Below are 25,583 nucleotides of genomic sequence, written 5' to 3'. Positions count from 1 at the left end.
CTTTTAGTTTTAATATAAAATTGAAGGAAGTAGTCGTAAGTAAAAGTGTTAAAGATGATGAACAAGTTTGCTAATCATCTAAGGCCTCATCAGACTCCTACTTCTGTCCTTTGTGGATGCTGAGACCTGGGATGTTCTGAACCATAGGCAAGCAGAAGGTTTCATTTACAGTCTCTGATTATCCATAAACAAGACCCTCTGATACTAACTCATGTGATGTCATACGTGTTTCAGATGATTTCAATAGAAAGGGTGATTGAATACACAGACCTTGAGAAAGAAGCATCCTGGGAACTCGGGTATCGTCCACCACCATCCTGGCCCAACGAAGGACTGATTTCCTTTATCAATGTGAACTTCAGGCATAAGTCAGATGGGCCTCTGGTACTGAAGAACGTGTATGCATACATTCACCCAGGACTAAAGGTTAGTTTAATCCATTTGCCTTTTTAAAATCCAGCTGAAAATTTTGCACCACATCTGCTCTTGGCTTCCTTGTCAGTGTGTCAGGGGGATCTGTCAGTGTGTCTGTCCTAATGGATGCCGATTTGATCAGTGACATTGTAGGTGAATCCTTTTTGGAAACTGACTATGGATGGGGATCCCAGCAATTTTTTCCCTGTGTTTTGAGCTCCCTCATGATGGTTGATGGGCCCTGGGACTAGGGCTCCACCTTAATCTGACTCAGGACACTATGTGTGACACCTGATTATTCATGCAAAGTCTGGGACCTCAGCTTTGTCTTCCTGGCCCTAACTCTGCAATATCTCATTCCTTTCCATTTTTTCTTGTTTTTATTTCTGAAATCTTCTCTTCCTCCCATGGTGCCCTCTGGTTGCAACCTCCTTCCCTATTCCTAGCCCTTCCTGTAGCCTTGTCCTCTACTCACCCACACTGAGCTGCCAACCACCTGCCCTCCCCCCCACAAACTGATTCTTTCTTTAGCACAGACCTGATCCTTACTGGGCTGTGTGAGCTGCTGCTGGAACAATAGCGGACCTCAAGTCCACTCCAGCAGGGGCCGTGGGGTGAGCTTGTGTCCACCAGAGAAGAGCATCAATAATGACCCAATCAGCAGTGAGGAACCAGGGCCTCAGATGGAGGCAGGGATTAGAGATTGGCTAAGTCAAAAGCCAATTGAAGGGAGCAGAGAAGATCCGTGTAGGAGACAACAGAGAGGCTTGTGACTTGGACCTGTCAGCATCCATGTATGCTGGTGATGTTCCTTCCACACTTAAGTTGAGGCCCTCAGCTGGGACCAGGACAGGGTCTTGAAGATACTAAGCCAGAACAGACAAGGTGTAGGAAGCTCTTCCCCACCTCCCTCTGCAGTCAGTATGTCTGACACACACCATCCCCTGCACTCGGATCGGGTGTAGTTTCTCTCAAAGCACCACGTCCTCCCTGTTCCCAGTGCACACGCTGCCCCTCAGCCTCAGAGACCCAAGCCCTCTGTCATCTGGATGGTGAAAATCTCCTCATTTTCTGAGTCAACTCTAATGCATCTTCGAGCCTCTCAGTTCTTCCTTAGTGTGTTATGTATACTTTTAAGATAGCGTTTATGGTACACCTATGTTCATAGCAGCCAAAAGTTGGAAGGAACTAAATACTTATGATTTAGCCTTAAAAAGGAAGAAAATTCTTACCTGTGGATAAACCTTGATGACATCTTGCTAAATGAAATAAGCCAGACACAAAAGAAATAAATACTCTGATTCCATTTATGTGAAATTCCTAGAGTAGTCAAAAGCAAAAAAACAGGAAGTAGGATGGTGGTCTCCAGGGACTGGGGGAGGGCAAATGGAGAGCTGTTTGCTTAATGGGTAAGAATTTCAGTTTTACGGGGCAGAAAAAAAATTTTCAAGCTTGGTTGCACAGCAATGTGAACATACTGAACACCAAACTGTCCACTTAAAAATGGTTAGTTGAATTTTATCAGAATTAAGATAAAAGATAGCACCTGTGACATGCTTTGTAACTTCAGATATGTATCTCACAGAAACTTGAAGCTTTTTAAAATCAGGGGGCATCTTGTTTTCATTTTTGATCCCAGAAAGTGGCATTCTGCAGGGCACATAGAGGGTGCTGAGGGACTGCTGGCTGTGACGGTGAGTGAGTAACACAGGTATGAGCAAGCAGGAACCAACACACACGCACACACACACACACACACACACACACACGACAACTCCATCAATAACTGAAAGAACTATTCTTTAAAACTCTGTAGCTGTAATTTAATGAATTAAACCCTTGTGACTACTGGTTTTTCCAGTAGTCATGTATGGATGTGAGAGTTGGACTGTGAAGAAGGCTGAGCACAAAAGAATTGATGCTTTAGCACTGTGGTATTGGAGAAGACTCTTGAGAGTCCCTTGGACTGCAAGGAGATCCAACCAGTCCATTCTGAAGGAGATCAACCCTGGGATTTCTTTGGAAGGAATGATGCTAAAGCTAAAGCTCCAGTACTTTGGCCCCCTCATGCGAAGAGTTGACTCATTGGAAAAGACTCTGATGCTGGGAGGGATTGGGGGCAGGAGGAGAAAGGGACGACAGAGGATGAGATGGCTGGATGGCATCACTGACTCAATGGATGTGAGTCTGAGTGAACTCCGGGAGTTGGTGATGGACAGGGAGACCTAGCGTGCTGTGATTCATGGGGTCGCAAAGAGTCGGACACAACTGAGCAACTGAACTGAACTGAACATGAAAGAATATTCAATTTAATGACAAAATGCTAACCAGGGAGCAGTTTCAGTTAGTCACAGGGCAAAAGCCCCCTCCTAATTATTTCTAGTTCCATTGTAGGTCAGGAAAAACGTGAACTGCTGTGTCAGGAAAACATTAACCCCAGGTCCTGGTAGAATCTTTTCCCTGAGAGCACTGTAGGTGATGTTTACTTACTCTCAGATAGTGTGTCTGTAAGATTTTCTGTTGTAAATATAATTCTGTTCACCTGCACTTGTCTTAAATTTTCCCCAAAGCCATAAAATATGAATTATCTAAGATACTTTGTAGTACAACATGGGAACATAACAGATTCTTATTCTCCCTTCTTAAAACCTGCAAGTCATAGGATTATCGAGATTCTAAAATGTTTGAGGGAAAGTTGAATTTGGAGACTGAATCAATAACTTGACTTTTGATCTGTGCCTTGGTCCACTCACGGTATCACTGTTAGCTTCATTTCTGTGTTTGGAGATGATACCCAGGCAGTGTGTACATGAAATGATTTCAACCCACGTGTGTACATCCCAGGTTCCCTCTTCTGACTGTCCCATCCCCCGCAACTCTAGGACACCTCTTTGATGTTGAATTTGATTGAGAGAGGCTGTTGGGGGTGGGGTGAAGGCAGGCAGGGGACATGGGAATGAGCCAGCCCAGTAGACTGGGAGCTTTATTCTCTTTCCGTCATTTCCTCTTCTGTCCTGATTCTTGGAAGTTAGAGTCACTAGGAAACTATAGTAGGTAGTATGCAGGATTTTAATTCACAGAAGAAATAGCAAGTTAAAGCAAAGAACTAAGGCTTCCCTGGTGGTGCAGTAGATAAGAATTTCCCTGCCAATGCAGGAGACACTGGTTTAATCCCTGGTCTGGGAAGATTCCACATGCCACCGAGCAACTAAGCCCTGAACCACAACTACTGAGCCCATGTGCCATAACTCCTGAAGTATTTGCTCAGCAACAATAGACGTCCCCTCAGTGAGAAGCCAGTGCACTGCAACAGGGAGTAGCCCCCTCTTGTCACAGCTAGAGACAGCTTGTGCAAATCAGTCAGGACCCAGCACAGACAAAGAGGAAAAAAAAAAAATCAACATGAGGTAAATAGGACCGTAGACTTCCTGGTGAGAGTCTGAACATGGGCTGTGTTTTTCATTTAGATGATTTTGTGGTTGATTTGATTATTTTAGAGAGTCCTGGGAAATAAAGTATTTTCCAGCTCTCGAGATAGATTGATTTTGCTTTGCTTTTGCTCACAGCTATTATTTGGATGATATATTTTCACAGATGCTTAGTAGACCATGGTATAACGTACAAAAATGTTAGTTTCCTACATTTTTCCTTTTTATGTAATATTTTCTTAAAAACTGCTCACCTCACTCCCAGATTGCCCCCATTTTCCTGCTGGCTTCTAGTTCCCTGTGACTCAGACAGTGGTGCCAGGGTCAGCAGCACCTGGATCTTCTTAGAAATGCAGAGTTTCAGGCTCACGCAGACCTCTTGACTCAGCTTTGCATGTGAACATGACCTCCTTTCTCTCCCATGGGCAGTTTTTGATGAGTGATAACCTGTGATTCCCAAGAAATGTCCTTTGACAGTTTGAAATTGAACTCAAGAATTCCCAGATTTCTGCGGTGACTGAGCAAGAGGCTCTAGAATGTTCTGAGCCACTAGATTTACTTACTTTTATGTTTTTATGAAATGGTTGAATGGCATCACCGACTTGATGGAAATGAGTTTGAGTAAGCTCCGGGAGTTAGTGATGGACAGGGAAGGCTGGTGTATTGCAGTCCATGGGGTTGCAAAGAGCTAGACATGACTGAACAACTGAACTGAACTGAACTGATGCTCTGTAAATTGCACCTTTGCATTATAATCTGCATCTTTCCAGTGGAGTCTGTCTTCATTACAGACAGTTTTCATCCTGTTGTCTGTTCTTCCCCGCACCAGCTTCCTGAAGGGACTGGAGAGATTTCCCACAGGCTCAGCCATGCCTGGACCTGGAGTCAGAGACAGCCCCGTGTAGCAGTGTATGTGTGGCTGTTTCACCACCTGATGGGATCAAAATGAGTCTTGCTGCCCCAAGCAGGGCATGAGGTCTGTTTAGCTTGTTCCCCAGGCATCATGTGTCCCACTTAACTGCAGGTTTCTCTCTCAATCCGGCTGTGGGTGCTGGGTCTTTCGGCTGACAGCTGGTCCACCTACCCTCAGGTACCGTCTTTGCTCTCACTCACCACATGTATGCCTGTGTCCACATCATGCTTTAACTCTCTGACGGTAAGATCTCTATGGTAGGCCTGTTCCTTTAACTGCAATGACACCTCTCCCCACTTCCTCTGTTCTAGCTGCACAGAAGGACATGATAATGTGTCAGGGACCCATCAGCAGATGGAGAGTCCAACAGACATGGATTTGAGTCCCATCCTGCTACTTATGGGCTCTGATATTCAGACAAATTCATCTAAGCCTCAATCTTTTCTTACATAAAATGGAAGTGATAGATTGTAACCTGTAGGGTTGATGTAAACTACTTAAACAAGATAAGACATGTAAAGCACCCAGAGTAAATGCTTGGAAAAAAATGGTCATTGTTTTCATAGAGTGTAAAATGACCATAACCACTTACTCTGTGGAAGCTGTTGTCTGTCCCATGATGATGAGGTGTTGGCCATTTGAAGTATTTATGGCTGTAGGATCAATCTGCTGTGTCTGTCTCTGATTTATCTAATACCTAAATAATATGGTAATAGATTTTCCATAAATTTCTCTGGCCTGAGTTTAAAATCTCAGCTCCCATGGAAGTTTCTTTGTCTCAGGACACCACAGGTAATACAAATAAGAAAAAGTCAGGTCCACTAGAGATCCTATTGTCAAATTAAACAGTCTGGTTGAAGAAACAAGAAAATGACTATATTAGCTTTGCAAGCTGGAACGAGGTCATAATTTTTGTAGATGTTTATTAAAAATGACATAACTTCTGTTAGAGTTGGAACAAGCCCACATGAGGGGACAGGGAGAGCATTTTCAAGGAATTAGACATGTGAGACAGACTTAGTGGTGTGTGGTTAGGGTTTCGGTAGGTGGAAATGCATGTGAAAGACATTTCAGGAGGTGTGACCAGCATAAGCGAAAGCATGATGCCCTGATCCAGTGAATGAAGACCTCAGTTCAGTTCAGTTCAGTCACTCAGTCATGTCCGACTCTTTGCGACCCCATGAATCGCAGCACGCCAGGCCTCACTGTCCATCACCAACTCCCGGAGTTCACTCAGACTCATGTCCATCGAGTCAGTGATGCCATCCAGCCAATCTCATCTTCTGTCATCCCCTTCTCCTCCTGTCCCCAATCCCTCCCAGCATCAGAGTCTTTTCCAATGAGTCAACTCTTTGCATGAGGTGGCCAAAGTACTGGAGTTTCAGCTTTAGCATCATTCCTTCCAAAGAAATCCCAGGGTTGATCTCCTTCAGAATGGACTGGTTGGATCTCCTTGCAGTCCAAGGGACTCTCAAGAGTCTTCTCCAACACCACAGTTCAAAAGCGTCAATTCTTCGGCGCTCAGCCTTCTTCACAGTCCAACTCTCACATCCATACATGGCCACAGGAAAAACCGTAGCCTTGACTAGACGGACCTTAGTCGGCAAAGTAATGTCTCTGCTTTTGAATATGCTATCTAGGATGCTCATAACTTTTCTTCCAAGGAGTAAGCATCTTTTAATTTCATGGCTGCAGTCACCATCTGCAGTGATTTTAGAGCCCCCCAAAATAAAGTCTGACACTGTTTCCACTGTTTCCCCATCTATTTCCCATGAAGTGATGGGACCAGATGCCATGATCTTCGTTTTCTGAATGTTGAGTTTAAGCCAACTTTATCACTCTCCTCTTTTACTTTCATCAAGAGGCTTTTTAGTTCCTCCTCACTTTCTGCCATAAGGGTGGTGTCATCTGCGTATCTGAGGTTATTGATATTTCTCCCAGCAATCTTGATTCCAGCTTGTGTTTCTTCCCGTCCAGCATTTCTCATGATGTACTCTGCATAGAAGTTGAATAAGCAGGGTGACAATATACAGCCTTGATGTACTCCTTTTCCTATTTGGGACCAGTCTGTTGTTCCATGTCCAGTTCTAACTGTTGCTTCCTGACCTGCATACAGATTTCTCAAGAGGCAGGTCAGGTGGTCTGGTATTCCCATCTCTTTCAGAATTTTCCACAGTTTATTTTGATCCACACAGTCAAAGGCTTTGGCATAGTCAATAAAGCAGAAATAGATGTTTTTCTGGAACTCTCTTGCTTTTCCCATGATCCAGCAGATGTTGGCAATTTGATCTCTTGTTCCTCTGCCTTTTCTAAAACCAGGTTGAACATCAGGAAGCTCATGGTTCACATATTGACACCTGCAAAGCATTCAGGAAAATGAACTACTAGGTGTGTAACACACATTTTTGCATTCAACCTTAACCACTACCTAGTGATGCCTAGGAAGCTGACTCGTGTACATGAAGGATGGAGAGGTTAGAGAGGACAGTTTTGTAGAAGACACATCCTGGGGTGGAGTGTTGGGTGCTGAGCTGGCAATCAGGAATTTAATCTGAGAAGTGAGAGCTCATGGACCAGAGGGGGCAGGTGCAGGGGGCAGGGAGCCAGGAGCTGTTATGCTTCCAGCAAGACATCCTGGGAAAGTGATTCCACTTTTTGGGATCAAATTGATGTAGATTAAAACAAAGCTATAACACCTGGATTTGTGAACGTGCAGGGGAATGGGTGGTAGTAGAAAATCGTATCATACTTTTGGAGGGTAGGTTAGCAGCTTAACAGCTTCCTCTGAAAGTATTCATACTTTGTTGTTGTTGTTCAGTCGCCTAGTCGTGTCTGACTCTTCACCACCCCATGGACTGACACACACCAGCCTTCTCTGTCCTTCACCATCTCCTGCAGTTTGCCCAAGTTCATGCTCAGTGATGCCAGCCAGCCATAGCATCCTCTGTCATCCCTTTCTCCTCCTGTTTTCAATCTTTCCCAGCATCAGGGCATTTTCCAATGAGTTGGCTCCTTGTGTCAGGTGGCCAAAGTATTGGAGCTTCAGCATCAGTTCTTCCAATGAATATTCAGGCCTGATTTCCTTTAGGATTGACTGGTTTGATCTCCTTGCTTTCCAGGGGGTTCATACATGACTCTCAGCTATACCATATCTGAGAATTTTTGTGAAGGAAATGATTAAGGTTGTTTGCAAATATTTAGCTTCAGGGATATTTAACACAGAATATTTATAATAGCTAACTATTTGATGCTGCCTACATATCCAGCAGTAGAGGATTTGTTAAATAAATGATCACATTGAAAGGTTGTTGCTGAACCACGAAAAGACGCTCGGATTCTTGGCCTCTGGAGGAGAAGAATTCAATCCAGGGCCAGAGACAAAGCTTGTTTGCTCAGAGCTTTGTGTAATAAAGTTTTATTAAAGTATAGAGGAAACAGAGACAGCTTCTGACATAGGCATCAGAAGGGGGCAGAAAGAGTACCCCCTGCTAGTTTTTAGCTGGATGTCATATAATCACTGCTACTGCTGCTAAGTCGCTTCAGTCGTGTCCAACTCTGTGTGACCCCATAGACAGCAGCCCACCAGGCTCCCCCATCCTTGGGATTCTCCAGGCAAGAACACTGGAGTGGGTTGCCATTTCCTTCTCCAATGCATGAAAGTGAAAAATGAAAGTGAAGTCGCTCAGTCATATCCGACCCTCAGCGACCTCGTGGACTGCAGCCTTCCAGGCTCCTCCATCCATGGGATTTTCTAGGCAAGAGTACTGAAGTGGGGTGCCATTGCCTTCTCCCATATAATCACTAGCAGTCTGTTAATGAAAGAAAAGAATGCCTTAAAACTCAGAAGGGCACCAGGCCCCTCATCTATAAGATGTACTTTGGGATAATCTTGGCACCAGAGGAGTCATCCCAGGCCATAAAACTATTGACTTGAATCTTGTAGAAAGGCACATTACCATACAAATAGTTTCATTTACATAGATTAGGGGAACAATGTCTGAGCATAACATACTGGTTTGTCAAGTCAGTTCTGAGCCATTAGGCAGAACTGCCTTGAAGACAGAGTCTAGGGTAAATGCATGTATGTTAACATAGCTTAAGACAAATATTTCCATAAGAAGAATGCATTGGTTAACTCAAGGTTTGAGAATAGTTAACTTCAGGTGGAACCAGGTGTCATTATGGCAACACAGTATTTTAAGAGAAATCTCCTTTTAAGTTTGTATGATGTGTGTGTGTGTGGGGGGGGGGTGGTGGGGGTGGTTGTGGATATATCACTAGTTTGTTTCCTCCTGCTGCTTAAGAAAGAGATAAAAATGTCTGACACTTGCAGCCTATTTCCTCCCTTTGGAGACCCCTGGCCTTCCTGTCTGTTACCCTCTCAACATGTAGTATAATATTATGCAACCATTAAAATAAATATTTTTATGAAATACAAAATGAAAACACATATAACAGTATGTTCACATTAATCCCATTTTGTTTAAATATGTGAGCTTGTATCTTTAAGAACACATATCAAAAAAATACAACAACGAAAAGAATACATACAGAAGCCTAGAAAGTAAAAGCATTTTACGAATTTTTTTTTTCAGAGTGCTGGGGTATAGCTAGTGCTTATTTACTTTTCAAATTCATTTGCACTGATTATGATTAAGGGAAGAGTTTATTTTAATTTGATTTTTAAACACTGTGAACCTAGGAAAGATATAATGAGAGTAAAGTGGGGAAGACAGATGAAGGGGTTGTTTTGTGTGGAGCACTGGGTGTTGATTATGTTGAGTTTGATATGTGAAGAGATATCCAGGAGCAAGTGTCTAACAAGTTGTGTCATCATCAGAGACCAACCTGGTTGGAAAAACAGAAAGGGGCCATTGTAAGCAAATAACAGAAGATTTTCTTTAAGTGTCTTTATAATTGTATCTATTTCTTTATTTTTGGCTGGGCTGGGTCTCTGTTGCTTCTCGGGCTTTTCTCTAATTGCTGTATGTGGGCTTCTCACTGTGGTGTCTTCTCTTGTTAGGAGTGTGGGCTATAGAGTGTGAGGGCTTCAAAAGTTGAAGCATGTAGTCTCATAGTCATGGTTCCTGGGTCCTAGAGAGCAGGCTCAATAGTTGTGACACATGGGCTTAGTTGCTTCACAGCATATGGGATTCCCCTCGACTAGGGATTGAACCCATGTCTCCTGCATTGGCAGGCAGTTTCTTTACCACTGAGTCATGAGGGAAGCCCTCAAGTGTCTTTAGATTCAAGAATGTGAGCTTACTGATACTGGTGAAACTCTCCATGGGCAATTGGTAAAACCCTTTGCTTACCCAGGAAAGACATTCAGACTATTGCTTTGATGACTGAACTCTAGGAATAATCAGAGTCAGGTTTTCTTGGAGTTGCCTTTTTCTTTTTTTGGGGGTCTGGGGCCATGCAGCCTGTGGGATCTTAGTTCCCTGACCAGGGATCGAATTCACGCCTCCTGCAGTGGAAGCACAGGATCTCAACCACTGAGCTGCAGGCAAGTCCCCTGGTTTTCTTTGCTGGAGTTTGGAACTCACAGTCCTGTGCTCATGAGCAGTCCTTGGTGCCCCTACTTATCTTAGTCCATTTGCCCAAAGTTTATAGATGTTCCTGTTTGCACACATGGATCAGTTTCAATGGAGCTGATAGCATAGGAACATATGCACATTCTCACAGATCAGTTCTCACCTGTGTCCTGATGTGTGTTGATTTATGTATAAGAACACTCGGAAATACAGGTCCACCTGTTTTACCGTGCTTCACAGATAATGCTTAAAAAAAAAAAAAAAAAAGGAGGGGACATTTATGGCAACACTATGTCAGGCAATTACATTGGCACTATTTTTCCTAGAGCATTTGGTCACTTCATGTTTCTGTCACATTTTGATAATTCTTGCAGTATTTCAAACCATTTCATTATTATTATATTTATTATCCTGGTTTATCAGGATATTTCTCAGAATATTATCAGTGGTTTTTAATGTTGTTGCTGCTACTGTTGCTAAGTCGCTTCAGTCGTGTCCGACTCTGTGCAACCCCATAGACGGCAACCCACCAGGGTCCCCCGTTCTTGGGATTCTCTAGGCAAGAACACTGGAGTGGGTTGCCAGTTCCTTCTCCAATGCATGAAAGTGAAAAGTGAAAGTGAAGTCGCTCAGTCGTATCCGACTTCGCGACCTCATGGACTGCAGCCTACCAGGCTCCTCAATCCATGGGATTTTCCAGGCAAGAGTACTGGAGTGGGTTGCCGTTGCCTTCTCCAGTTTTTAATGTTACTATACTATAAATGCTTAGATGGTTAGCATTCTTTTAGCAATAAAGTATTGGAAATTAAGGTATGTACATTTTTTATATATAATGCTACTGTACATCATTAGACTACAATACAATATAAATGTAACTTTTATTTGCACAGAGAAGGAAAACATTCATATAACTTGCTTTATTTTGATATTCATGTGTTAAGGTGGTCTGGAGCCAACCGCAAAATAATTTTGAAGCCTGCATGTACACAGAACACATAAGCCACATATATACACACTATGACGTGCCTGTATGCAGAGAATGGCCCATCTATATTATATGAATTAGGGTTTAACATAAGGTACAAAATGTCCTGAGAAGCCTGTATGCAGATCAAGAAGCAAAAGGTAGACCCAGACATGGAGCAATGGACTGGTTCAAATTTGGGAAAGGAGTACCTCAAGGCTGTATATTGTTACCCTGCTTATTTAACTTACATGCAGAGTACAGCATGCAAAATGCTGTGCTGGATGAAGCACAAGCTGGAATCAACATGCTAGGGGAAATATCAGTAACCTCAGATTAGCAGATGGTACCACCCAAATGGCAGAAAGCAAAGAGGAACTAAGAGCCTCTTGATGAAGGTGAAAGAGGAGAGTGAAAAAGCTGGCTTAAACCTCAACACGCAAAACACTAAAATCATGGCATCTGGTTCCATCACTTCGTGTCAAATAGATGGGGAAACAATGGAAACAGTGATAGACTTTATTTTCTTAGGCTCTGAAAGTCACCGTGGATGGTGACTTCAGCCGTGAAATTAGAAGATGCTTATTTCTTGGAAGAGAAGCTATGATAAACCTAGACAGCATATTAAGAAGCAGAGACATTGTTTTTCTGACAAAGGTGCATATAGTCAAAGCTATGGTTTTTCCAGTAGTCATATACGGATGTAAGGGTTGTGTAAGGCTGGGCACTGAAGAATTGATACTTTTGAACTGGGGAGCTCGAGAAGACTCTTGGGAGTCCCTTAAACAGCAAGTAGATCAAACCAGGCAATCCTAAAGAAAAGCAGTCCTGAATATTCATTGGAAGAACTGACGCTGAAGCTCCAATACTTTGGCCACATGACATGAAGAGCCAACTCATTGGAAAAGACCCTGATGCTCAGAAAGACTGAAGGCAGGAGAAGGGGACGACAGAGGACGAGATGGTTGGGTGGCATCGCTGATTCAATGGACATGAGTTTGAGCAAACTCCAGGAGATAGTGAAGGATAGGGAAACCTGGCGTGGTGTAGTCCATGGGGTTGCAAATAGTCGAACACTACTAAACAATACCAAAATGTCTTATAGTCACTGTATTATCTTTAAAAGATAATAAAATTTGCTGAACCCATTTTTCCTATGTTTAATCTCTATAAAGATAAATTCTTTTTTGAAATGCCATGACTGATTTCACCGACAAAGATGTGAAACTTCAGAGTTTTTCAAATCAGAAAACATGAAAGGTTCTAAGCATTCTGATTCTATTGCTCAGAAAGATTTAGTTATTCTTTTTTAAAGTCAGATGTTTTAAAACTTTACATTTGCAAATGACCCAAGCATTTCTTACACTCTCATCAATTCCAGATTTTCAGTAGAGATGAAATCATGTCTTGGAAAGCTTCCTTCAGAAAATTTGCAGTTGGGCTTCTCAGGTGGCTCAGATGGTAGAGAATCTGCCTGCAAAGCAGGAGACCCAGTTTCCATCCATGGGTCAGGAAGATCCCCTGGTGTAGGAAAGGGAAACCCACTCTAGTATTCTTTCCTGGAGAATTCCATGGACAGAAGAGCCTGGCAGTCTACAGTCCACAGGGTAGTAAAGAGTTGGACATGACTGATCATCTGTTTCCTTTCACTTTAAAATTCATTTTTTAAAAAGGCCAGTTTCTGCATATATATTTGAATGTAGTTTTATTCACCACAAACATTTTACCTAGGAAAAGGAAATGGTAACCCACTCCAGTATTCTTGCCTGGAGAATCCCATGGACAGGGGAGTCTGGCAGGCTACAGTCTATGGGTCGCAAGAGTCAGACACAACTTAGCGACTAAACCACCAACCACCAGCATTTTACCTACATTGTATTGATTCCTTAATCTTACTGTTAGTGCATTTAATTTTTCTCTGCTTTGCTTTTAATAAATAGACTGACACGACATGTTTTTTGAAGTTTCAATTGTAAGTATTAATGCATTAATAAAATGCCTTTTGAACTGCTCCGATGAAAGGTCCCATGTAAACAACAAACATTGTTTGTGTTGTTGTTGGTCCCATTATGTGCATTTTGTCTACTTGCCTCTGTCTTTCAAGACTGAGACCTGTATTTTATATTTGAAGATTTTCCTTTCAAGATAGAATATAATTAAGATATTTAATATCAGGAAGTTATTTCATTTTTCTGCCACAGAATAATTCCTCTTAAATAAGTAACAGATCCCTGAGAAACTGAGTACTTGTTTGTGTATAATACTTCTGACTTGACCTGTTGATATCTCTATAAACTCACCCATGTAATTTTCAAGGTCAAATTACCCAGGGAGTAGGAATAAAACTAATTTAAAAGCTGACTTCTTATGGACCACTTAGGAGACCGCTGGTTTTTCACTGCAGTCAGATTATTATTTTTTTTAAGTCACCTTCTTCATTTATTTATGAATGTTAGTTATATACCCACACACACACACATATATACCACATACACATACATGTCTCCCCCTTTAACTTACCACATAATGGAAACTATGTGATAATTATAGAAAACATACAATTTTCTGCATGTTAAGCATTTAATCAGGGAAATCTGAATAAAATTGCCTGACATTTTTAGAAGGCATGAAAGTAACTATAGTTTATATTGTGTATTGTTGGAATGATGGTGATCTCAATCAGGGACATTTGTGAATTTCTGTCATATTTGGTTGTCACAGTTTTGAGGGTTGCATCTAGTGGGTATCTAGTGGGTTCATGGCTACTGTTAATCATCCTATGATATACAGGACAGGCTCCTGACCATCAACAATGAATTATCTGGTCCAAAATGTCAGCAGGGCCTTGCTTAAGAAACTTATAGACTATTCTTTACATATAATTGAATTTTTAAAATTCATCTTCAACAATCATGGTTCTCCTGGGTTTTGTGCATCCTGTTAATTCCTCATCCCCCTGGGTCTCTTTACAGTATGGCATCGTGGGAAGAACAGGAGCTGGAAAAAGTACCCTCACTGCTGCCCTTTTTAGATTATCAGAACCTGAAGGTGACATTTATATTGATGACATCTTCACAACCAGTATTGGGCTTCACGATTTAAGGAAGAAAATGTCAGTTGCACTTCAGGTATGCACAGCAGAACACTCTCACATGTTTTTTTTTTTTATAAGGTGTCTAAAGTTTAGAGTGCTTTTAATTTGATTGGTCTTTTCAAGTTAAGTGAATGAGTTGATTCTTTTTTTTTTCCCAGTAGAGCATATATTTAGCAGCAGGTATTTTCAACAGTCGCTTTCATCAGATACTAGGTTTGGTTTGTGTGTGTGTGTGTGTGTGTGTGTGTGTGTGTGTGTGTGTGTGTTCATTTGTTAGTTTTGTGTACATGTGATTTAATAACTTACTGAGATAGATTTCTGGACTCAGACTTCCTCAGTTTCCACAATTTTATCCACTGATAATCACATAATTCTGAGAAGAGAAGGATAAATGGTTTGCTTAGTGCTGGAGAGGTTCCTATAGAGAGACATGAATTTTATTAATAAGTGTCTTACAGATGTAATTTTGCTGTGGGAAATGAGGATGTCTTTTTAAAGTGGTTATCTCCTTGGAGAACTTTCTGTGAAATTGTGGGGCTTTGAGAATCATAGGATATATAGATGCTTTGGGGAGACTTTGACAATTTAGTGATTAATGAATAATTTTCACCAGGAAGGCAATGCAGAATAATAAGGAAGTGCAGGGGACTGAGAATTCTGTCTCTATGTACCTTGGTTTTCTCTGTCTTACAAGGCAGATAGTGGTATCACCCCCTCAATCTGTTGTGAGGACAAGATAGGTCAGTGAGTGTGCAGTGCTTCATGTAGACCCATATGTGCCTGCTGTGATGGTGGGGTGTGGAGTTGGCCATCTCTTCCTGGGCTCTGATTCTGTTCTTTTTTCTTCTTCATAAAGTAGTAAAACTTTCAGGGAGAGTTTGGAGACTGGGTTATATGCACGGGTAGACACTCCTGTGATTCCTTGTGGTTCATTTACTGAGAATTTACTATCCTCCAGGTATATAGCCAAAGGCAACATAGGCCCTGTGTCCTCATCTATCATCCTCCCCTCTACTTTGACAGACTTGCTTATTTTAAAAATAATTTTGAGTTTTAATTTATATACTTAGTAATTATCTGCCCATTAAATATTTTAAAGTAATTAGCCTCCAATTAAAATAAATAAATTTAAATTTTAAAAGAAGGAAGATCAGAGAAATACCTTCTTGAGGTGAGAAACAGAGATGAGACAGAATGAGCCAGGCAAATGTGCTTCCTGGAATGTGGGTGCAATATGTCCTGAAATACCTGTTATCAGGAAGCATGCACAACATGGCACCCAAAGGAAGGCCAATGTGGATGTGGGTACAGCTATTGCTACCTACCCATGACCTCGAAAATACCTAGGATTACTCTAAGTGCTTTTAACACCAAGATATTATTTTCAGACTCTATTAAAATGCCACCTCACACCCCTTAAGATGTCTACTATCAAAGAAAAGAGAGAGAAAAAATAAAACGACAAGTGTTGGCAAAGATGTAGAGAAATTAGAATCCTTGTTCATTGTTGATAGTAATATAAAATAGTTCAGCTACAATGGAAATCAACTTGTTTGTTGTTCTGAAAAGTAAAAGATAGAATTATCATATGACCTAGCAATTCTTCTTTAGAGTATAAACCCAAAAGAATTGGAAGAAAGGCCTTGAAGAGATACTGGAACATGCATGTTCAGTTCAGTTCAGTTCAGTTCAGTCACTCAGTCATGTTTGACTCTTTGCGACCCCATGAATCGCAGCAAGCCAGGCTTCCCTGTCCATCACCAACTCCTGGAGTTCACTCAGACTCAAGTCCATTGAGTCAGTGTTTTAGCAGCATTATTCTCAACAGCCAAAAGGTGGAGGCACACAAGGGTCCACTGACAAATGAATCAACAAGTAAAATGTGGTGTTTATACATACAGTAGAATATTACTCAGCCTTAAAAAGAAGAAAATTCTGACACATGCTATACCACAGATGAACCTTGAGAAAATTAAGCTAACTGAAATAAGTCATTTACAAAGGTCAAATACTGTATGATTCTACTAATAGAAGTTACCTAGAGAAGGAAATTCATGGATACAGGACATAGAATGGTGGGTGCCAGGAATGACTAGGAGAGAGGATTTTTTAATTTTAATTGGAGGCTAATTGCTTTACAATAGTGTAGTGGTTTTTGCCATTCATTGATATGAATCAGCCATGGGTGTACATGCGTTCCCCATCCTGAACCCCCCTCCCACCTCCCTCCCCATCCCATCCCTCAGGGTCATCCCAGTGCACCAGCCCTGAGCACCTTGTCTCATGCATTGAACTTGGGCTGGCAATCTGTTTCACATATGATAATATACATGTTTCAATGCTATTCTCTCAAATCATCCCAACCTCTCCTTCTCCCACAGAGTCCAAAAGTCTGTTCTTTACATCTGTGTCTCTTTTGCAGTCTTACATATAGGTTAATGTACCATCTTTTCTTAATGTTACCATCTTTCTAAATTCCATATATATGCATTAATATATTGTATTGGTATTTTTCTTTCTGACTTACTTCACTCTGTATATTAAGCTCCAGTTTCATGCACCTCATTAGAACTGATTCAAATGCATTCATTTTAATAGCTGAGTAATAAAGATCATGGCATCTGGTCCCATCACTTCATGGGAAATAGATGGGGAAACAGTGGAAACAGTGTCAGACTTTTTATTTTTTTGGACTCCAAAATCACTGCAGATGGTGACTGCAGCCATGAGATTAAAAGACGCTTACTCCTTGGAAGAAAAGTTATAACCAACCTAGATAGCATATTGGAAAACAGAGACATTACTTTGCCAACAAAGGTCCATCTAGTCAAGGCTATGGTTTTTCCAGTTCATGTATGGATATGAGAGTTGGAATATAAAGAAAGCTGAGCACCAAAGAATTTATGCTTTTGAACTGTGGTGTTGGAAAAGACTTCAGAGTCCCTTGGACTGCAAGGAGATCCAACCAGTCCATTCTGAAGGAGATCAGCCCTGGGATTTCTTTGGAAGGAATGATGCTAAAGCTGAAACTCCAGTACTTTGGCCACCTCATGCGAAGAGTTGACACATTGGAAAAGACTGATGCTGAGAGGGATTGGGGGCAGGAGGAGAAGGGGATGACAGAGGATGAGATGGCTGGATGGCATCACTGACTCGATGGACATGAGCCTGCGTGAACTCTGGGAGTTGGTGATGAACAGGGAGCCCTGGCGTGCTGCAATTCATGGGGTCGCAAAGAGTCGGACACGACTGAGCGACTGAACTGAACTAAACTGAATATTCCATTGTGTATATGTACCACAGCTTTCTTATCCATTCGTCTGCTGATGGACATCTAGGTTGCTTCCATGTCTTGGCTATTGTAAACAGTGTTGCGATGACCATTGGGGTAGATGTGTCTCTTTCAATTCTGGTTTTCTCGGTGTGTATGCCCAGCAGTGGGGTTGTTGGTTTGTATGGCAGTTCTATTTCCAGTTTTTTAAGGAATCTCCACAAAGTTCTCCATAATGGCTGTACTAGTTTGCATTCCCACCAACAGTGTAAGAGGGTTTCTTTTTCTCCACATCCTCTCCAGAATTTATTGTTTATAGATTTTTTGATGGCAGCCATTCTAACCAGTGTAAGATGGTACCGCATTTCTCCAATAATGAGTGATGTTGAGCATCTTTTCACATGTTTGTTAGCCATCTGTATTTCTTCTTTGAAGAAATGTCTGTTTAGCTCTTTGGCCCATTTTTTTTTTTAATTGGGACACTTATTTTTCTGGAATTGAGCTACAGGAGTTCCTTGTATATTATTGAGATTAATTCTTTGTCAGTTACTTCATTTGCTATTATTTTCTCCCATTCTGAAGGCTGTCTTTTCACCTTACTTATAGTTTCCTTCATTGTGCAAAAGCTTTTAAGTTTAATTAGGTCCCATTTTTTAAATTTTTGCTTTTGTTTCCATTACTCTGGGAGGTGGGTCATTGAGTATCTTGCTATGATTTATGTCAGAGAGTGTTTTGCCTAAGTTCTCCTCTAGGAGTTTTATAGTTCCTGGTTTTATGTTTAGATCTTTAATTCATTTTGAATTTATTTTTGTGTATGTTGTTAGAAAGTGTTCTAGTTTTTCTTTTACAAGTGGTTGACCAGTTTTCCCAGCACCACTTGTTAAAGAGATTGTCTTTTCTCCATTGTATATTCTTGCCTCCTTTGTCAAAGATAAAAAGTCCATAGGTATGTGGATTTATCTCTGGGCTTTTTATTTTGTTCCATTGATCTATGTTTCTGTCTTTGTGCCAGTAACATACTATCTTGACTGTTGCTTTGTAGTATAGCCTGAAGTCAGGCAGGTTGATTTCTCCAGTTCCATTCTTCTTAAGATTGCTTTGGCTATTTGAGGTTTTTTGTATTTCAATACAAGTTGTGAAATTATTTGTTCTAGTTCTCTGAAAAATACCATTGGTAGCTTGATAGGAATTATGTTAAATCTCTAGATTGCTTTGGGTAGTATACTCATTTTCACTATATTGATTCTTCTGATCCATGAACATGGTGTATTTATCCATCTATTTGTGTCATCTTTGATTTCTTTCATCAGTGTTTTATAGTTTTCTATATGTAGGTTTTTTTTGTTTCTTTAGGTAGATTCATTCCTACGTTTTCATTATTTTTCTTGCAATGTTGTTTCCTTAACTTCTCTTTCTGTTTTGTTATTGTTAGTATATAAGAATGCAAGGGATTTCTCTGTGTTAATTTTATATGCTGCAACTTTACGGTATTCATTGATTCAGTTCAGTTCAGTCACTCAGTCGTGTCCTACTCTTTGCAACCCCATGCATTGCAGCACACCAGGCCTCCCTGTCCATCACCAACTCCCAGAGTCCACCCAAACTCATGTCCATCGAGTCAATGATGCCATCCAACCATCTCATCCTCTGTTGTCCCCTTATCCTCCTGCCCTCAATCTTCCCAGCATCAGGGTATTTTCAAATGGGTCAGCTCTTTGCATCAGGTGGCCAAAGTACTGGAGTTTCAGCTTCAACATCAGTCCTTCCAATGAACACCTGAGACTGATCTCCTTTAGGATGGACTGGTTGGATCTCCTTGTAGTCCAAGGGACTCTCAAGAGTCTTCTCCAACACCACAGCTCTAGTAATTTTCTGGTGGACTCTTTAGGGTTTTCCATGTAGAGGATCACGTCATCTGCAAACAGTGAGGCTTTTCCTTCTTCTTTTCCAATCTGGATTCCCTTTATTTCTTTTTCTTCTCTGATTGCCGTGGCTAAAACTTCCAAAACTGTGTTGAATAGTCGTGGTGAGAGTGGGCACCCTTGTCTTGTTCCTGACTTTAGGGGAAATGCTTTCAATTTTTCACCATTGAAGATAATGTTTGCTGTGGGTTTATCATATATGGCTTTTATTATGTTGACATGTGTTCCTTTTATTCCTGCTTTCTGAAGGGTTTTTATCATAAGTGGATGTTGAATTTGGTCAGAGGCTTTCTCTGCATCTATTGAGATAACCATATGATTTTTATCTTTCAATTTGTTAATGTAGTGTATCACATTGATTGATTTGTGGATATTGAAGATCCTTGCAGCCCTGGGATAAAGCCCACTTTGTCATGATGTATGATCTTTTAAATATATTGTTGGATTCTGTTTGCCAGAATTTTGTTAAGGATTTTTGCATCTATGTTCATCAGTGATATTGGCCTGTAGTTTTCTTTTTATGTGGCATCTTTGTCTGGTTTTGGTATTAGGGTGATGGTGGCCTCATAGACTGAGTTTGGAAGTTTACCTTCCTCTGCAATTTTCTGGAAGTGTTTGAGTAGGATAGGTGTTAGCTCTTCTCTAAATTTTCGGTAGAATTCAGCTGTGAAGCCATCTGGTCCTGGGCTTTTCTTTGTTAGAAGATTTCTGACTACAGTTCTGATTTCCATGCATATGATGGGTCTGTTAAGATTTTCTATTTCTTCCTGGTTCAGTTTTGGAGAGTTATAGTTTTCTAAGAATTTGTCCATTTCTTCCCAGTTGTCCATTTTATTGGCATATAGTTCCTGGTAGTAGTCTCTTATGATCCTTTGTATTTCTGTGTTGTCTGTTGTGATTTCTCGTTTTTCATTTCGTTGATTTGATTCTTCTCCCTTTTTCTCTTGATGAGCCTGGCTAATGGTTTGTCTATTTTATTTGTCTTCTCAAAGAACCAGCTTTTAGTTTTGTTGATTTTTGCTCTAGTCTTTTTTGTTTCTTTTTCATTTATTTCTGCTCTGAGTTTTGTGATTTCTTTCCTTCTACTAATCCCAGGGTTCTTACTTTCTTCTTTCTCTAGTTGCTTTAGGTGTAGAGTTGGATTATTTATTTGATTTTTTCTCTTGTTTCTTGAGGTAAGCTTGTGTTGCTATGAACCTTCCACTTAGCACTGCTTTAACTGAATCCCTTAGGTTTTAGGTTGTCTTGTTTTTATTTTCATTCATTTCTATGCATATTTTGATTTCTTTTTTGATTTCTTCTGTGGTTTGTTGGTTATTCAGTAGCATGTTGTTTAGCCTGCACATGTTTGTATTTTTAATAGTTTTTTCTCTTGTAGTTGACATTTAATCTTACTGCATTGTGATCAGAAAAGATGCTTGAAATGATTTCAATTTTTTTGAATTTACCAAGGCTAGATTTATGGCCCAGGATGTGATCTATCCTGGAGAAAGTTCCGTGTGCACTTTAGAAAAAGGTGAAATTCATTGTTCTGGTGTGAAATGTCTTACAGATATCAATTAGGTCTAACTGGTTCATTGTATCCTTTAAAGTTCGTGTTTCCTTGTTAATTTTCTGTTTAGTTGATCTATCCATAGGTGTGTGTGGGGAGGGAGGAACATTGCAAACAAATATCACTGGCAGGTATGAGGAGTGCTTGCAGTGTATGGGCCACATTGGGTTTGCCCCCACTCACGGTGTATGTGCTTTCAATCTGCACTGCTCAGGCTTCAGGTTGCTCTGCAGGGCAACTGTCTGAGGCGGGCTGGGTTGTATGTACTTCTCTAGGTTTAAGCCATTCAGGTTCTCTGGTACTCTGCAAAGGCACAGACTCGGTTGGGCCTGCATTTTGTGCCCTTCCCAGGTGCGAGCAGCTCAGGTGACCAGGTGCTTGATGAGCATACTCTCCCCAGGTGGGTGGTGCATCTTATCACCTCCCTGTTCCCAGCTGCTAGGTTTTCTGGCTGCTCAGTAAGAGCACCATCTCAGGTGTGCTGTGTGTCTCCTTTGGGGAGCTTATCTCTGGCTGTGACCCTCCTGGTGGTCGTCAACTGTTCGGGATCCCAGGAAGTCTTGGTTATCAACTGGGGGCCTGCTCACAGTTTGGTGGAGGATGCCATCTCTCGGGCTGAGTTTTCCCCTTTCCCTCTCTGGCTGTTGCCTGCCTGCCTCTGCCAGGGGATGGGCCTGTCCTCAGCTGGGTAGGTTTCCTCTGGTATTCATGCAGTCCTTTGTTCTGTGAGCAGGCCCAGCATGACTTAGGTTAGAGCTTTTCATGGGAAAATTCTCTCTCTCTCTCTTTTTTTCTCTTTCTCTCTGGCTATCCCACAGTTTGGGCTGCTATCTCACATTAGGTCCCTCAGATTGCCTTCAGGGCATTCAGGCCCGGTCCTTACCCTAAGCAATGCAGCTGTGCCTCCCTGTTCAGCCCCCATTTGCTGGTGGTGGATGCAAGCATCAGGGCTACTTCTCCCCTGGGATTGTGATTAGGCATGTAATCTGTGGGTTTTATTTGTTTTTCCTCCCAGTTATGTTGCCCTCTGAGATTCCAAAACTCCCCACAGACCCACCACTGAGAGGGTTTCCTGGTGTTTGGAAACTTCTCCTCTCTCACGACTCCCTCCCCGGGATGGGTGTCCATCCCTAATGCTTTTGTCTCTCTTTTTATCTTTTATATTTTGTCCTACCTCCTTTAAAAGATGATGGGCTGCCTTTTTGTGTGCCTGGTGTCCTCTGCCAGTGTTCAGAAGTTGTTTTGTGGAATTTGCTCAGTGTTCAAATGGTCTTTCAATGAATTTGTGGGGGAGAAAGTAGTCTCCCTGTCCTATTCCTCCACCATCTTAAGACAGCCCCCGCTGGGGATTAGCTGTTTAATGGGTACAGAGTTTCAGTTCTTCAAGATGAAAGATATGTGGGTGGATGGTGGTGATGGCTATACAACAATGTGGATGTATTTAACACCACTGAACTGTGCACTTAATGTGGTTAATCTAGCAAATTTTATGTGTATTTTATCACAATTGAAAAAAAATTTTTTTCAAAGGTATCCCTTTCAGGAAAAATGGGAAGAACTTTTTAGCACATTGAGTCCCCCTATTTAAAGATTTCCTCTGACTATTAAAGTTATGACTTATGGTTACAATAGAAAATAAATGAGCTTAAATTCCCGTTTTATGTTTTGATGGTTTTCATCTCTGAAATGGCCATGTGAGATTAGTTAGTAGAAATAAAGGGCATGTCTGTAAAGTCCTTTCATATCCTTGGATGCAAAGCTTTAGAAAAATGCCCTGTGTTATTTTTTAATGCTTCCGAATAGGAAAAAGTTGCATGCTTGTGTACATAAAATAACTCTGTAAATAAATAATGTTAGATGATTCTTGGCTCCACCAATAATATTTGGAAGCACATCTGAGCAAAGACTAAACATGCCTTGACATCAACATGTTTTTGTTCTATTCTGTTGGTTTCCATCCTTCCTTTGAGCATGTTCTAGGTACAGATTCCAGAGAGTATGCTTACAAAATAGTGCTAAGCTTTGTATCCACGTAGATTCCACTTTATATGCCTTTGTCTCCAAGGTGCAGTGTTGATTGATTAAAGAGAAATAATCTGGAGAAAACTTGCAATGTGTAAAGATTCTCAGGAGGCCATTCAGGAGGCAGACAGGGCTAGAATGGTTAAGAGTGTAGAGCAAGTGTCAATGTGACCACAGTTTATTGCTGCTCTGCCTCATCAACTGTGGGGTGTTGATGATGTCACTTGGCTGCCAAGCTTCAACATCCTTATCCTTAAACCAAGTCTGGAAATCATTGCCCCACAGATTTGTTGTGAAGATGTAACTTAGTGAGATAATGTTTGTGCCCATGTCTGATTCTTAGGACTGCTCAGTCATCAGGAAATGTTATTATTTTTAAGAATCAGGGCACTGGCCTTTTGGGTATTATTTCTACTTAAGTAAAATAGTAACACTTTCTGAAATGACTTTACTCTTTAATTTCTGTTTATGTGTTCATGATCTTTGGTGATTTTCTTTATATTAATTGTTTAATAATAAAAATTAAATTGTTTACATAAATACAAATAGTAAAACCAGGGAACAGAAAATCAAAACAAACAAACAAACAAACAAAAAAACAATAGGAATTTTGGCGAAAAGCACCACAGAGAAATATATCTAACATTTTCCACCAAGAGCAAGAAATCAGACTAAAACTTTTTGTATTTTTATTTCTGGCTTTCCTCCCACCAACTTCTTTCCTAACCATTACCTTGTACACACTCTTACTTTCCGATCCCCCACCAAGACTGCCAGCCTTTTTCTTAGCCCTCCCCACACTCTTAACTATTTTCTTTCTCTCACTTTGAGGACAGAGCCTGTATCTCTCATTTCTGTTCCCCTAGTGCTTGCTAAAGTCCCTGACAAGTTACATGAGTATTAATAATTCCTAACGTTTATGAAATCATTAGCACATTTTATTTTCTTATCCCACCATTTCCTGATTAATCCTCACAATTTGTTGTTATCCTCATCTGACAGGGTTAAAAACTGAGTCACTGGGAGATTATCCTACTTTTCAAGTAAGGGGCAGAGCCAGGATTCAAATTTTATGTATGTCTATTTTTTTTTTTTTCAATTGAAGTATAGTTGATTCATGGTGTTTCAGTTGTATACTGAAGAACTTCAGTTTTATCTCCAAAGACTCCCATTGCAGCAGAGTAAAATCAAAAGTACTAGTCATATGACAGAGACCTACACTCTCCAGTCTCCACCTTGTCCACTTCTCAGTCATCTCCATCTCTTTGTGACCCCATGGACTGCAGCAGGCCAGGATTCTCTGTCCATCACCAATACCCAGAGCTTGCTCAAACTCATGTCCATGGAGTCAGTGATGCCATCCAACCATCCCCTTCTCCTCCTGCCTTCAGTCTTTCCCAGCATCAGGGTCTTTTCCAATGAGTCAGATTTTCACATCAGATAGCCAAAGTATTGAAGCTTCAGCTTCAGTATGAGTCCTTCCAGTGAATATTCAGGGTTGATTTCCTTTAGGATGGACTGGTTTGATCTCCTTGTAGTTCAAGGGACTCTCAAGAATCTTCTCCTACACTACAGTTCAAAAGCATCAATTCTTCAACTGTGTTGTACTCATCAGATATTTTCCCCATTTTTCCTACCATCCCACTTGAAAGTATAGAGCAAAGCCAGAAGATACTACTCCTATTGCTCTGTCCCTCATTTGGACAGTATCAGTTTAGAAATTGGTTTATGCACTTGTATGTCATGAGCTGATATGCATCAAGAGAAGATACTCAAAATCTTATCCCTGCCCAACCAAAAAGCCCTTTGTCTTTATAGTATCGTGCTAGCTGCAGAGGTGGAGAATGTCTGTTAGTTTCATTATTTGAATTTACTTGTATAAGTGCAAAACCTTACATTCCTCTTCCCTTCAAGTGAGTATGAAGCTGTGATGCTTGTGACTCAACACCCCAATGTAGGGAACTTAGGAAGCTGAGAGCAGACTGCAGAGGGGAGCCCAGTGTTGTTTCTTTGAGTTGCCTCTTTTAGCTGAGCCAGGCCCACCCATCTTCCCTGGATCCCCGGTCCCTGTTATCCTGGAAGCAGCAGGGAGCTTCCATGGTGGTCTCTCTTCCTCTCTGGCTCATCCCCGTCACTGCTGACCCTGCATGAACAGGTCAGAACTGGGGGAGGTGTGATAATAACAAGGACCTGGGTAGGAGCAGAGACAGGGGAGTGGGGACATAGACCATCAGTCATGGGGGAAACATTCAAAGATGAATACTATGTTCTTAAGAAGATACTCCTCAACTTCTGTTCAAAATTTCAGGAAGAAGCAAAAATGAAAATTCTTCTTAAATAATTTCCTTAAACACAACAGGTAGCTGAAGTATGTGCATCCTTTTTGCTCAGGATCTGAAGTAGTTAAATATGTTCCCAAGAAAGAACAGTAGTTGAGATTATATGCAGGGAGCAGCCAGTTTACTT

At 41.1% G+C, this 25,583-nt stretch overlaps 1 protein-coding gene across 2 annotated transcripts in view; it reads left to right on the top strand.

Annotated features, from left to right (window-relative positions):
• LOC102180583 (multidrug resistance-associated protein 4-like) overlaps window positions 1–25,583 on the top strand; it is a 171,679-nt gene that overhangs the window by 122,491 nt on the left and 23,605 nt on the right. For both annotated transcript variants that reach the window (XM_018056323.1, XM_018056322.1), the window contains 2 exons: window positions 235–426; window positions 14,229–14,384. In XM_018056323.1, the coding sequence (XP_017911812.1) occupies window positions 235–426; window positions 14,229–14,384 (348 nt within the window). The remainder of the gene's footprint in view (window positions 1–234; window positions 427–14,228; window positions 14,385–25,583) is intronic.

This window comes from Capra hircus, chromosome 12 (assembly GCF_001704415.2).
Source record: "Capra hircus breed San Clemente chromosome 12, ASM170441v1, whole genome shotgun sequence".
NCBI classification, from domain to species: Eukaryota; Metazoa; Chordata; class Mammalia; order Artiodactyla; family Bovidae; genus Capra; species Capra hircus.
This window is presented reverse-complemented; position numbering and strand designations above follow the sequence as displayed.